This window comes from Ziziphus jujuba, chromosome 4, assembly GCF_031755915.1.
Source record: "Ziziphus jujuba cultivar Dongzao chromosome 4, ASM3175591v1".
Taxonomy (NCBI): Eukaryota; Viridiplantae; Streptophyta; class Magnoliopsida; order Rosales; family Rhamnaceae; genus Ziziphus; species Ziziphus jujuba.
In genome coordinates this window covers 33404025-33419015 of record NC_083382.1, presented here as the reverse complement: position 1 = coordinate 33419015, position 14991 = coordinate 33404025, and the positions used below count along the sequence as shown (strand labels likewise).

At 36.6% G+C, this 14991-nt stretch overlaps 2 protein-coding genes across 6 annotated transcripts; both read left to right on the top strand.

Annotated features, from left to right (window-relative positions):
• Positions 1 to 5898: 5898 nt before the first annotated feature.
• Positions 5899 to 9336, top strand: LOC107415046 (uncharacterized). Of its 2 annotated transcripts, XM_016023310.4 has the most exons (8): positions 5899 to 6431; positions 6603 to 6708; positions 6879 to 6971; positions 7052 to 7244; positions 7467 to 7645; positions 7859 to 8106; positions 8479 to 8651; positions 8903 to 9336. In XM_016023310.4, the coding sequence occupies exons 1-8, from the start codon at positions 6065 to 6067 to the stop codon at positions 9068 to 9070; spliced, it is 1527 nt and encodes a 508-aa protein (XP_015878796.3). In that variant the 5' UTR covers positions 5899 to 6064; the 3' UTR covers positions 9071 to 9336. The 2 variants fall into 2 exon arrangements, with proteins under 2 accessions (XP_015878796.3, XP_048327689.2); XM_048471732.2 differs by lacking the exon at positions 6879 to 6971.
• A 515-nt stretch (positions 9337 to 9851) lies between these two features.
• On the top strand, positions 9852 to 14897 carry LOC107415045 (SH3 domain-containing protein C23A1.17). 4 transcript variants are annotated; one of them, XM_048471731.2, is made up of 9 exons: positions 9852 to 10017; positions 10505 to 10828; positions 11166 to 11294; positions 11425 to 11461; positions 11554 to 11636; positions 12103 to 12180; positions 12443 to 12496; positions 12684 to 12818; positions 12969 to 14897. In XM_048471731.2, exons 2-9 carry the CDS (start codon positions 10526 to 10528, stop codon positions 14682 to 14684), a joined length of 2535 nt encoding a protein of 844 aa, XP_048327688.2. In that variant the 5' UTR covers positions 9852 to 10017; positions 10505 to 10525; the 3' UTR covers positions 14685 to 14897. The 4 variants fall into 4 exon arrangements, with proteins under 4 accessions (XP_048327688.2, XP_024928228.3, XP_024928227.3 ...); XM_025072460.3 differs by having other exon boundaries at positions 9856 to 10017; positions 11169 to 11294; XM_025072459.3 differs by having other exon boundaries at positions 9856 to 10017; positions 11169 to 11294; positions 11422 to 11461.
• The last annotated feature ends 94 nt before the right edge of the window (positions 14898 to 14991 follow it).

The following is a 14991-nucleotide window of genomic DNA, read 5'->3' as shown; positions in this document are numbered from 1 at the left end:
ATTACTTTCTATTTAAGTTCTTTTTTTTTTTTTTTTTTTTCAAAGTTGACATGTGAAGAAATGTTTTGTCCTTGGATGAACAGAGAGACCTTGTGTTGAGCCTGAGAGGGACTCCATAAATATTCAAAAAAAAAAAAAAAAAAAAAAAAAAGCCCACCTTAAGTTTTAAGGTTAAAATTGCTCTACCTACTTGATAGTTGATATTAACCTATTATGAGTTGTGATTTGTGAATTATATTCATTTTAGTATTTCCACAAATCATGGTGACACGTTCTATCACTATTGTAGTGACCATTTATTTGGATGGTTGTAATTATAGCTTCTTCTTTTTTTTCTTTTTTTCTTTTTTAATTTTTTGTTTTCCCAATAGTTATTTTTGGTGCTCAGATTCTTGTTTTCCCAATATATATCGAATCTGAAGCTGGTCAACCAGATCTGGAATTAGAGTGGATAGTTAGGATCTTTCAGTTTGGTGTGGGTGAAGAGTGAGCTGTTTAAATGGATTAACTAAATGAGCACTCAAATGTCCTGTGCAGTTGTATGTTTATGGTATAGTATTTATTTCTCATAAGAATTTTTGTCTGCTTTGTTTTTAGAACCCGTGATCATTTGGGTTTTTCTTTTGTAAATCCGTGAATAATTTCCATTGATCCGTGACTACAGAACGCATAATCAAGTAAATGTGGGACCCAAAAAACCTTTTTTTTTTTTTTTTTAAAAAAAAAACTGTATAAAAGTTTTCTGATTTATCTCTTTACAATTTAAATTAGACATAGAAAATATACACTAGCTGTTTATCTATTTGTTCATTGTAGGGCGAAACGACCACTTTCCCATCGAAAGCGGTAGTGAAGTAGCCAATCCTTAGACATCAGCTTTGTACTCGTATTACTTTTAATAATTAGTATTTTTTTTAACATGCTTTTTGAGAGTTTCTGATAAGATATTCCATATATCATGTATTAACTAACAATTGCCATATATAATAATGTTATTCAAATATATATATATATATATATGATCACTGTTATTGACATATATTACTGCTTTCGCATAAACTTTCATGATAAAGATAGATTATCAGATTAAAAAAAAAGAAACCAGAGATAAAGAGGTTAAAGCAGAGAGACGTTGGGGGTAGCAGATCAGCAGCTAAGCTGTAAAGATCTTTAGGCAGCTATGGCTAGAAAACCTAGTATAACTATCCCTTGCATATATAACTTTCAGTGCATTAAAGGCTTTTGCTTAGGACCATGTTGTTAAAAATCTACCAAATGAAGAAGATGGATCATAATAAGAGTTTTAATTAGTTAATAGATATTTGTATAATTAAAATTTAATTAGAATGGAGAGGTAGGTTATACATAATTCATTTGATGTTTAGGGATAAGGGTAAGCAACCTGGTTGACAATTACGTGTGACCAAATTTGAAAATGTTACAGCTTAAGCTGCATTGCATGTATAAAAGGGACAACATAGTGCTCGTTAAATCAGGGTCTCCTCAATGCAAATATATAAATATATATATATATATATATATATATATATATATTTAGAGTAATTTTACGTTACGGATCATCCACATACGTTACGATCCAAAATCGATATTTAAAAAAAAAAAAGTTTTTGTTTTATTGTATATATGTACACAGCGTACACAACAAAGCTACCTACTTGATAAAAAAAAAAAAAAACAAAACAAAACGTTGGCTTTAAGTGCGGTCCACACCACAGAAACTCTCTCTCTATATATCTATATATTGCTAGTTTTATGAAACTATATCTCTATCATGTATTACACAATTTTACATGTAAAATGCATCTAAATTTACTATGTGAGTTAACTTATAGTTATAGTTAAATGTATAAATTAAGGATTGGTTATTCTGTAACACCCCGTCCCGAACCATGTCGGAATTTTTGCACGTTGACCGAAGTTGACTGTTGACTGTTGACTTTGACCGTTGACCAAAGGGGTCAAAAGTTTAACTTTTTGACCCGGTTGGAATTCTAGTTTGACTAAGGTACCGTTACGAAATACACGTTGGCACGAGTTCGTAGACTAGTAGCACGTTGAAAACGGAGCTACGGTTTGAAAGTTATGAGCAAAACAAGTTGAAGTCCAAACTGTCCAAGGGGTGCCGGAGTTGACTTTTTATTCATGCAAGGTTGAGCTTTGACTCATTCATGGTTGTGAAGTGCTCGTCGATACGAGTGCGTAGACTAGCGGCACGTCCAATTTGGACATGTGGTTTGAAAGTTATGGACTTGTAGAGTTTTTCAAATACTGTATTATTTTAATATTATTTTTGAACGTGTAACGATGTGCCACGTGTGACTTAATGAAGGTGACCATGTGTCACCATGTTGAGAAGCCACATGTCAACCATGTGTAATATCATATTATTTTATTATTATTTTAAATAATAATATTATTATTGGTATTATTTAATTAATTTTAATTTATTTCTTTTTATTTTCCTTTTTCTTTTTCTTTTTTTTTCTTTTCTTTTCCCCACGTGGGAAAAAGGCCACGGGGCCATCTCTCTCTTCTTCTTCCTCCTTCTTCTTCCTTCTCCTTCATTTTCTCCCACCGGCCGTCTCTCTCTCTCTCCCGTGTTTATCTTTTCCGGCCACCCATAGTCCACACGCGCCGGCCAATGATGAGCGGAGGGAGGAGGCGAGCTCGACTGCCAATTTTCACGGTCACCGGCCGCCGGACGCGTCCCGATCGGGCCGGAGAAGCCGCCGGTCGGAAAAATTTCTCTCTCCTCTTTTCTTGTGTTTTCCGGCCAGTCCAGTCCAAATTAAACCTTCTCTCCCCCTATTTTGGGTCCTCTGAGTTCAAATATGGCCTCCAATCTCAAAAATTCGAAGCGGTTTGCGAGATACGAGGAATTGAAAACCGGCCGAAGCTTTCCGGCCAAATTCCGGCCACCTTCGGCGGAATTGGGGTCGATGGAGACCGGATTTTTAATCCTCGTCGCTCAAGCTTCGATTCGGTATATTATTCGACTATTTTGGATAACGTTTGTGTTTGACCCCCCGGGTACCGGGTATTATTACCCGATTAAAATATTAATTTATTTGACTGTGTGTGGATTTTGTTCTAGGAGCACGGGTGAGTCATGGAATTGATCCCATGATGGATCTTAGGTTAACTGCGTGCTCCAGGTGAGTGACCCACCTTCAAAAATATTTTGGGCAATTAATTATGTTTAATTAGTATTTGAATCATGCTCATGTGGTACGATGTAATTATTATTTTATTGTGGTTTAATTTATTATTTATGCATGAGCAGAGTGTATTTCGGTAATAATCGTACGTGAAATATTATTTTTCGGGCATAATTGGGTTAAATATTTTATGAAAATATTTGTTTAAATTGTATAAATTATGCCCGTGGTATTTTAATTGTTGCACCTCGTATTACGAGAAAATTATGGTTTATTTGTTATTGATGTTTTCGTACCGGATTGTGAAAAGGAAATATGTGGGATGGTATTTTGTGAAAATTTGGTATATTTCCCACGGTAATTTTGGAAAACGGTACGATTGGTTTAATAATTATTTTAGACGCATTCACACAGTATTGGTGTTCTGGTATATGTATATGTGGTTCAGCGCGCAAGTATTATTATTTCACCCGTGAGTTGCCATTGGACCGTGGGCAGGCAAGTTTGTTATTGGCCACAGCCGCCCCCCTCCTTGGCCGGGATGATGGTTTCAGCAGCGGTACTGTCGGGACGCCGAAGTGCCGTTTGCAAGTTTCTCTCTTTAATCTCCCCGCCAGTCGGTGCTCAGGACGCTGGGTATCGGAGGGCATCACTGGTATATGGTGTGGTGCGTCAAGTACAAATTTTTCGGATAGAAATTTCAAACCCCAAAGAGTACAAAATTATTTATTATAATTTATTGTAGTTTATTTATATTTGGGGTATTTATTTATTTATTTGTTGTTTATTAAATTATTTGGTCCCTTGTTTTTCGGGAAGTACGAATATCGGGTTTTGTGAAAATGTTTTAAAAGGGGAACATTTCCAACGGAGTGAATAGTGCGGGTTTTGAGAGAAATTTTTACCTCAATTGTTTATTTATTTATTTATTTAATTGTTCGGTATTGATTAATTAAATCCCTTTATTTGGTATATTATTAATATTAAAGGTGTTTAGTAGATAGGGTCACTCACTGAGATGATTAGCATCTCACGCTCTTAAATTCCGTTCCCCTAGGTTCAGGTTGGGAGACTTTGATCGTCCGGGGCGAGTCCGACGTCTCAGCTCATTGCCGAAAGTTCAAGAAGTATTTATTCCCTTTTTCCTCTTCATCTTGTATTGTTTTCGTATCTGTCATTGTATTAATTCATATTTATTTGTATAATGCTTTGTATACTGTATTGGACGTGTAGTTATTATCTATGCACTGATTTACTGTTATTTTGAAGTGCTGTAAATTTGTGGAATCAAATTGTAGTATTGTGGGAGGAATAAAGGGACAATTATAGAAGTGCGTTTTCAGTGCAGGAAATTTTTGGTAAGTCCTACCCTTAGGGGAGGTGCTGCCGAATTTTCCGTTGGAAGGTTCGGTGGTATTTCCCTGGAATCAAGGCTTGTCTAGGGTTCCGGGGAAAAATTCTGGGCGGATCCTGACAATTCTATTAAAACAATCTGTAATTTGGACAATTCAAAAAATTTAGTGATATATAATCTAAAGTACTGACATTGGATGCCAGCAAACTATATATATAACCATGCGTACTTGAATATATAATGAGCAAATGTGGAAGCTAATAATAATATGATGGATTGTTATTCAAATTCATGAAATTAGACGGTAATGTATTAGGTAGTTCATAAATTTCCATCGGATTAAAAAAATACGGTTACTAATGGTCCATAGTTCTCAATTATTATGGACCGATGATATCCATAAAAATGTTCATTTTTTTGTTTTAGCAAAAAAAAAAAGGTGTTAATTCATGCTAACTACTTTTTTTTTTTTCCAAATATGTTTAGCAACTAATATATATATATATATATATATATGTATGTATCATATGGCAAGATATACCATGAAAAATTATGTATTTCTCTTTTTCGGGTAAAAAAAAAAAAAAAAAAATTGATTGATGACATGCATGAGGTTGCACTACTTGCAGCGAACCAAACTGAAACGACTTATTACTACCCAAAAAAATGGAAAAGGACATATAAGGAATCACATTGAATTCTTTTTTTTTTTTGGGTAATAAATCACATTGAATTTGGATGATGGATACATTAACCTATATATAATATGACTCATCAACTCAACAATTTATGGTTCTTTCATTACCAAATTTAAATGAAAATTTTGAAAAAGAATAAAAGAAAAGAATTTATGGTTCTTTTGGCCCTTCCATGCTGACTGTTATACAATAGACGAGGGAAATATCTCCAAGGGAAGGACTTGACAATGCCGTTGGACATTGGCAATGGTTTGTATTTATTATTATTCCAAAATATTCATGGTATGGCCTATTGCCTTTGATTTAGAGACAAATATATTTTCATGAACAAGGGCAATTCTCATTTCCATCACAATAAATTTAGCTGTGTTCTTTTACATGAAATTATTTTTTTATTCTTTAATATTAATATAATTCTATTATATGTTCAAACACATTGCATTAGATAACATTATATAACAATTAAACTTTATCACATCAATTGTATCATATTTTAACAAATATGTATATATATATATATATATCTTATACTGCAAAAAGAAAACAAAAAAAGTTCTGTCTTACTTTATTATGTTTAGGATCACCTCAATAGAAAGTAATTAAAAAAAGATTTGTGAAATTTGTAATTTGAACCTTATATTTTGCTGAAAATAATAATTTATTAAAATAAAAAAACGATACGTCGTTATAGCGCCCGCGGCAGGGCAGAAAGTAAGTACAAACGACGTGCTGCCGAAGCTCCTTGTCTTCGTCGTTGATCTCGGTCTCCCCAATTCCGGTCTTGCTCCTTCCAAATTTCTGAGAAACCCAAAACGCTGCAAAACCCGACCTCCATGATTCGCTCCCGAAGCTCACCGAAACCTGATCAACAAACCATAGTAGTGAAATCGGCAGTGGCATCTAGACTTCTGCTGCTGAGCTTAATCCTGCTATGGCGGACTCTGCTTAGCCCTTACGACACCTCTGCATCCTTAAACCCAAATTGCCTAAACCAACACCCTTCACCGCCTCATGCTCATGCTCATCCTAATCCTCAGCAGCAACCACCCCTATGGCCCACCCTGGCTTCGGCCATCGAATCCAGCGTCGTCTGGGACGGTGTCTACTTCGTCCGCATCGCGCAATGTGGCTACGAGTACGAGCAATCCTATGCCTTCTTGCCCCTCCTTCCCCTTTGCATTTCCATGTTGTCCCGAACAGGTATGCCCCAGCTTCATCACACCCACTTGGGCAATTTCGTCAATTTATTCAGATCACGCACACCCCACTTGTTCTTCTGGGAGATTCATTCATGCATTTGTTTCAGAAGTTTGTGTTTGGTAGAATTGAATTGGTTTCATTGTGCTTTATAGTTGCCTTGTGCGTTTTCAGTTTTTGCTCCGTTGGTTCCTGTTATTGGGCAAAGAGCCGTGTTGGGTTTATCCGCCTATGTGATCAATAACATTGCCTTCGTGTTTTCTGCTGTTTACTTTTATAGGTGAGTTGCTTAGCATTCTTAGTTCTGTAAATGTGAGTTAGCTTTGATCTCAACCATTACAATTCCTTTTATGTGAAGGAGAACCTTTTATTGTGAATATCTAAGCTAACTGATTTTTCATTCTGTTTAGAACTTCTGATCGCTGTTCTTTCCGTTTGTCATTCTAACAGGCTTTCAGTTATTATTTTGAAGGACACTGAAGCAGCATTGAGGGCTTCAATTTTATATTGCTTCAATCCAGCTTCCATATTTTACTCATCTGTGTAATAGTTTCACTTTTTTCTATTTCAAATGGATCAAAATTTTGAGTTAAAGCTGACAAATATTCTTTTTTTGACTGCAGATATTCGGAGAGTTTGTATGCTCTATTTTCAGTTGGAGGATTGTATCACCTAATATCCGGGAAAAATAGTATTGCTGTTCTTTGGCTTGCTCTCTCTGGATGTGCAAGGTCTAATGGAATTCTTAATGCAGGTTATGTCTGTTTTCAGACTATGCATCTAGCTTATGTTGCTGTATTGAGAAAGCGTCCTGTTGTAAGTTTTTATTTGCTTCTGGAACTCAGTTAAGCTACAGGCAGCTAATTGATCTTCCCACCTGTTCATGTCACAGTTGGTTATGTCCCAACAAAATAATTAAAAAATAAAAAATAAAGAGAGAAGCTGAAAGATGTATATTATATTGTGTGAAGCAGTTTGTTATTTTCATATTCTCACAGGGCAATATGGTTTCTTAATAATCTCTCTGTTCTATGACAGTTGGCAATGCAGGTAATTTGTGGTGGAGCACTGCGTTCTATTTGTATTTTTGCTCCATTTGCTGCTTTTCAAGCATATGGATACTACAATATCTGTCTGGGACATCTTCCTAATGAAATGAGGCCATGGTGCAAAGCAAGAATACCTCTGTTGTATAACTATATTCAGAGTTATTATTGGTATTCTTTCTTTAACTATATTTGGTTGTTAAGAAGTCATTCTTGTTTTTCCTTTTTCCCCCCACTCTCTCACCTCTTCTTCTTTTTTGATAAGTAAGGGACCTACCTTTCTTGTCGTATCATGGCTCAAATGCAGGAAGTTTCCTTGTCCCCATGGATATTTATTTTGATAGATGTGCTACTCATTGATGGGAATTTTCGTTTGAATGCCAGGGGAGTAGGTTTCTTGCGGTACTTCCAGTTAAAGCAGCTGCCAAATTTTCTACTTGCATCCCCTATACTATCTTTGGCAGTTTTCTCAATTGTCCAATATGCAAAATCAGAGCCTGAAAAGTTTTTCTCTTTGGGTTTTCGTGCTTCAGCTGAGGACAAGAATTCTGCTGCTGTGCTTTTTTCTCTTGAGGCCAACCTAAGAGCAAACAACAGTCATGTTAAAGAGAATTCCTCCCGTAAAGTAAAAGGTACCACTTTCAAACAAAAATTGGCTTGTGCAGCCACTTTTCTTATTAGTGTCCTCTGTTTTTACTGTCTAATTCCTGAATCATCTCTACTAAAGTTGCAGGGCTAATATAGTTAGTAGTCAAACTTTATTTTGATTATATCCATGTTTATCTACTAGCTTATAGGCCTTATGAAGTGTCTCCAGGAAACTAAGTCATGCAGCACACTTATGTTACGTTCTCGGTCAAAATTCCCTTAGTTTAGTACCATATGATTATGTTCATGCATGTTTGCATTGTATCAAAACGTGACCTTAATATTTTTCTTGATTGATTTTTTCTCTTTTCCTTTCAATTTCTAGCAACTACGTAAGCAGTTTTTTGTTTTAACAGAAAATCATGATCTTAGACCAAAGAAGCAAAAAGTGAAAGAAGAGGCTCCTCCGCTGCTCCTAGAACCACATGAAGCTTTGGCGAACAGAGGATACCTGTCTGTTTTTGTTCTTCCTTTTATTTTGCATATGGGATTCATGGCAGCCACAGCATTTTTTGTCATGCATGTGCAGGTTTGGTTATTCATTTTAGTTGTCCTCAATATGCTAAAAATAAAGTTTAGCAAAACTTCAAAGAAGTAAATTAGCGGTAGTTGCTGATTATTTTGGATTAATGTAATATTGCGATCAAGTACCATAATAACATGTATTGAATATTTAATTTTTTCTCTATTCTAGTGGTAAGATTAGTATTGCTCAGAGACGGTTTAAAAGTCCCATTATCATTCTGTATCGCTGCATTCTGACAGATAAATTTTTGGCAGGTTTCTACGCGTTTTTTATCTTCCAGCCCTCCACTTTATTGGTTTGCCTCCTATTTGATGAAGTCACCTGGAAGTTATAGGAGATGGGGTTATATGATTTGGGCATACTCTGCGGCCTACATTCTTCTTGGCAGTTTGCTGTTTTCAAACTTCTACCCTTTTACCTGATAGGATATGAGACTGAATTCTCCAGTAGTGTTTTGTGCCACTCCTTTCTACTATGCCCAGACCGGCATTGTCTGCTGAAGTCCATCTCTTAAAACGCTTGCCTTGCCCAAGGTTATGCAGCATTTGGAATGCTGTCAGATAAAATCTGGCCACAGGAGTTTTACAAATATCTCTGCAATTGTTTGTTTGAAACAAAATTTATGTGGCTGATAGAAATCAGTTTAACTTAATTGAATCAACAAATAAGAATTGAGTTGTTTGTACTTGTTTTTTTAGTGCCTTAACAGATTGCAGAAGTGATATTTTGTAGCCCGAATCTAAACATGGAATCAAATTGATGGACAAAGTGAATACTACTAGATTGATTTCCAAATGAAGAAAAATTCCTCTTAAAATTTTTAAGAATTAGACAATAGCTAATGGAATGTCTGATACAACATTTTCTGGAGTTTTCATATGCTTCAATGAATTAGGGTACTGCTTTTCAAAAGTAGAAAATGCTACGGAGGAGGATTACTCAATGTTCCATTTTAAACAAGAATGTTAACGTGTTATTTAATTTTATAAATGATCCTTTTCCATTTCTAATTTTTGTAATTAATCCGTTTTCTCAATTTTATAAAAGAATGACACAAGACCATATACTAGTACTAATAATAGTAAAATTATTATTATTTTTTTAAAATAATAGTAATAATTATAATAAAGGTGGGCCTTAGTAGCATAGCTGGGCTCCAATTGCATTGGGCTGATTGTGGCCTTGTGGGGGGGTCGGTGATCCAGTGTGAGAAGGTGTAAAAAGTAATGAAACTACGCCGCTGCTTGCAGCGTTGGGATACTCGGCACCAGAGGCACAGCGATTGGGTTCTTCTGCAACACGCTCTCTCTCTCTCTCTCGCTACTATGCTCTGCAACCTAATCTCATAAAGCTCTATCTTTCACTATGGGTACTCTCCTCTCTCTCCCTCTCTCTCTCTCTCTCTCTCTATATATATATATATATGTATATACACGCATTTGTATGCATCTCTGTATCTACGGCTTCAGGATTATTCTGAAAAAAACCGATTTACAGATAATTAATCGTTCTGGCTGTTGTGATATGGGTCATTATCAAGTTGGAAACTTGTGAATTTTATTGACCAATTTTACACCGATGGAGCTCAAGCATCAACATGTGTATTTGTATATTCTGAGTTGTTTTTGATGTTATAGTCTCAGAGTCTGAGTTACACACAGTGTATATCGGATACCACTTCTTCTTAGGTTCAAATTATGTTAGAACTGGCTCAAGAATATTACTCTACCTTTTCTTGCTAGGAGCAATTGGTTGCTTGCCTCTCATTATTCTAGTTTCTGTTTTAAAATCCATAACAATATTTCATTGATTGTTTGTTTTTGTTTTTGTGTTCTCCATCGTTCTATATGCAACAGAGCTTTCTTAATGACCTTTTTATGAGTGCAAAAGTTGAACCACCAACAACAGCATTAAATATGTCTGGAACAACTATTTCGTCTAAGCCATCAACAGCTAGTAGTGGCCAAAAGGTTTCTATGTTTGCTGCCAAGTCTGGGTTTGTTATACCCAAAAATAAGTTGTCTGGTTCGTTGGTTCCCATCTTCCGAGGAGCTAAAAAACTGGGAGGCAGTGATTCTTTTATTGGAGAGAGTAACAAACAGGTTCAGAGGAAAACAAAATGGGGTCCTGATCTGACTCAGGATACTGCTGTTAGAAGGGGAAGAGCCTTCGCTTATCAGGTATGGTAGAGTTGTAATCTTATTATTGACATATAGTTAGAGTTATAACGTTTGTGAATTTTGTGCGTATTTGCCTCTGGTTTGCATAAATGAAAAAATAAATAAAATTGAGTAAAAGAAAGTTTTCCAACACCAAAATTGTTTGGAGGCATTTATAGCCCCAGTGTTTGGGAAAAATATGTATTGCTTGGCTAATGGCGATTGAAGATTTCCCTTTCGCTATTGGGTGCTAAAAACCTCTAGTAGGTGTTTTCTGTGTGAATGGTTCACATGGAAGCTTCCCATTCCAGGTGCCACTAAGTGATATTAGTGCCTGTATGGTGGTACAAATTTTTAGCAGACTCGGGTGGATCAAATCACTCAACAGCTGAAATCTAGCGTATCAGAGGCTGAGGATGATACCAACTCAACATATGCAGCTCAAACTCCAGACGAGGAATCATCCAGACATCAAATTGTCAGTGAGGTAGAATAAAAGTTGATATTCCACTCTTCCTATGATACTTTGTGTCTCTTCAATTTCTAGGTTCTTTATGTTCCATCATAATGGTGTTTCAAGCGTTATGAAATGATGATCATATTTGTGGATGTAGAAGGTGGAGCAGTTGGAACTTGAAAAGCGGGAAATCATAGGTGCCTATAAGTTATTTTTTCTTTTTCTTTTTTTTTCTTTTTTTGGTTTTAATATTGTCTTTTGCATGATTATGTTTGCTTGATGTTTCCAGGTGAAATACTAAAACTAAATCCAAGTTACAAGCCCCCACCCGATTATAAACCGATATTGAAAGAAACCAGGGTTCCTATTCCAGTAAGTTTAAATTCTGCAGTTTGCTGCATGCTTTTTCTAATACCTTTTTCTCAGTGTGTATCTTTGCTGCTGATAGATTGTTGATTATCACTTTTTGTCTGACTGATGTAGAATTCACAACAAAAAAAGTTTAGTTTTAGTGAGCATATGTTGTACTAATTTTATGAAAAATATTCTTAATAGTAAGAACCATGTAATAGCTGGAGTTAGACTACCCTTTCTTTTACTGGTAGCTATGAAATAATCATTTTGAAAATCTCGGAGTAAACTAATTGGAATAGATGGATTGAACTTTAGGGTTGTGATAACAGGACAAAAGGGATTGGTTTAGTTGCATTATTTTGTGGTTTATATTATGATTTCAATGGTTATATATCATGTTCTCTTAAATTAAAGCTTGGTTTGCTGAAATTGGGATTGCAAGTCTTAATTTCAAATGCTTACATGTGATTTGCTGCTTTTTCAGGTCAAAGAATATCCTGAGTACAATTTTGTTGGCCTACTATATGGGCCTGGAAATGATAATCAAAAGCGATTAGAAAAGGTATATCAGTTGATGCATAGATTAAGGTTTTTTTTTTTTGTGGTTTTGTTTTGGGAGGGGGGGGGGGGGGGGGGGGGGGGAAGGAAAAAAAATAAATAAATAAAAATAAAACCTTAAATGAGTATTATGCTGATAGAACAACTGTGTCTCCTTTTATTTATCTATTTATTTATATTGTTGTTGTTGTTGTTATTATTATTATTATTATTATTAATTCTTCAGTCATATATTTATGCTTTTTCATTTAATGATTGCAAATTAGGAAACTGGCGCCAAGATTCAATTATATGGTACAAAACCAGAGACCGGGGAGAAGGTAATAGATTAATAAAATTGAAAATGAAACATTTTAAAAAGTAAGACAGATAAAATTCTTGTTTCACAAAACTCTTTTTAGTATGTGTTTCCAAATGTTACCTCAAACTGTTTCCTATTGGTGGATTGTTAGTCCTGCGTAGTGTACTGACTTTCTTTTTCTTTTTTCTTCTACTTGCTCATTGCAGTTAGAAATAAAGTCATCTGATGGGAATAAAGTTCATGGTGCTTATGAGGAGTTATACGTTCATATATCAGCAGAGACATTTGAGAAAATAGATGCTGCAGTTTCTGTGATTGAACTGCTAATCACCTCAATATCAGTGAGTTTCATTATCTTTTAGATCTCGTGATTGGTTTTCTACCGTTGCTCAGTTATGATCTGAAGTTTCTTAACCAGATTTATGGTATAACATTTTTATGTTATTTCTCTTAATATCGTTGCATTTATGCTGACAATATCCTTTGATCAGGGAAATCTGGCTGCTGCCTCTACGGCTTCTAATTTAGCTTCTAGGGATAATTTAAGTGTTTCTAGTCAGGTCCAGGTTTCAACCACTTCAGATTTGGTTCCCAGTGCTGTGGTGCAGCCAGTGGCAGGACCTACACAAATGCCACCCCAAGGGCAGGTCCAATACACCGGTCCATGGTTCCCTTCTGGCCCACCTAGCACTGCAGTGCATTTACCTGGCTCAATCCCTCCAAATTCTTCTACTCCAGTTGTCAATAATACTGCTGATCTGTCAACATCGCCTTTCAAGCCTTTGAACATGCCATCACTGTTTGGCCCTCCACCAGTTCCAGTTGCTGGATTCAACTCAATTCTCCAAGCCCCAACTCCAGTTCTCCCTAGAGCACACCCATCAACACAAGTTCCACAACATGAATACATGGCTCAAACAAGTTCTGCTCCTATTGGTCCACAAGGAAATCCTTCTGCAATGGCTTCCCAGCCTTTCTCCGCTCAACCTAAAGTTTCAACTCCATTCTCATCTACTGGAAATCAAATGCCACCAATGGGCTCCCCTGGTATCAATAGGCCAGTGATGCCTTTATTGTCTCAACCTGCATCGGCGGCTACTGGGAGCTCTACCCTCTGGTCAACTGGGCGCCCAGTAATTACTCCAGCATCTGCAGATTTCAATAACACAGGTCAGATGGCTCCGACAATGGTTCCACCTCATAGGCCTCAACCTCTATTTCCCCAACCAGGTGTCTCATCCACGTTGCTGTCGACAACAATTACAGCCTCAACCTTCCCACCTAGACCATCCACTCAATTGTCCAATACACCTCTGAATCATCCTACCTTGGCTTCAGGTTTTGCTTCTGTTCCACGGCCTCATATGGGGCTTCCACCTACAATATCAGCTTCTGTGAGCCCTGCACCAGTACCTGCTCCTGCAGTTAATTCATTTGCAAGACCAACGCTAGGATCAGCATCAGTTCCTTCAATAGGGCCTTCTGTATCTTTATCTCAACCTATGCAATCAGGAATTCCAACTTCTGTTTCCAAAAGTGTACCAAATTTCGCGCCCGTAAAACCACCATTGGTAACAGCTCCAAGTTCTGGTGATTTTACTTTTCAATCTGATCGACCACATAATCCAACCTCTCAAACTGTTGCCAGGCTGAACAGTCACTCTGCCAATCAGAATGCTCTTCCTACTAGTCCAATGCTGCAAGCTCCAGCACTTCAGGCGCCATCTTCCCGGTTGCCTGCACCTAATTTCACTGCTCAACCTGTCAATCAAATGTTTTTGAGGCAGCAGGTTGCAGACGACCACATGGGTCAACCTCAATCTCATATAAATGCTGTTTCCTTTGGCCGAAACCCAACTGCAATGTTAGTACCTCCTAGACTTCCTACATTTCCAGACACAAGTCCTGCAGCTAGAAATCAGAACCTGCTTATGCGACCTAGGAACTTTATTCCACCTCCCCAAATGGCCAATTTGCCTGGTCCTTTCCTTCCTAGACCAGGAAATCTTGTCCAACAAAATTATCCTGTTCATACAAACTGGTCAGTCAACAATCCCTCATTTACCAGTGGCAAGTCAGCTTCTAGTCCTGAACAGCAACTTTACGATCCGTTCTCGCCAACTTCCATGTTTGTCGCATCTGAACAACAGGGAGGTAATGCAACGAAGATCAGAAAACAGGAGAACAAATCAAGTACTGGGATCTGATTTACTTATTGCATTGCATCTTGAAATGTAATTGAGAATTGATGTTTTATAGGTTATATTGAAGCCTTACTTCACAGTTTTATCACTGTAATCAAAAGGCCGAAACTTTGTTGGATGCATATTCCTTTACCAATTTGTTGGATGCTGCAGTTGTAATTGCTTATTATTTCTTTTATTAGTATTCTAATTGCATTATTAGCCTTGTGGCTTCAAGACTTAACTCTCTCAATTCGCAAGCTCTTTATGCCCAAATCCAATTGTTCATACATGCAGTAGCCTAAACTAATATGAACAATACTAAAAAGAA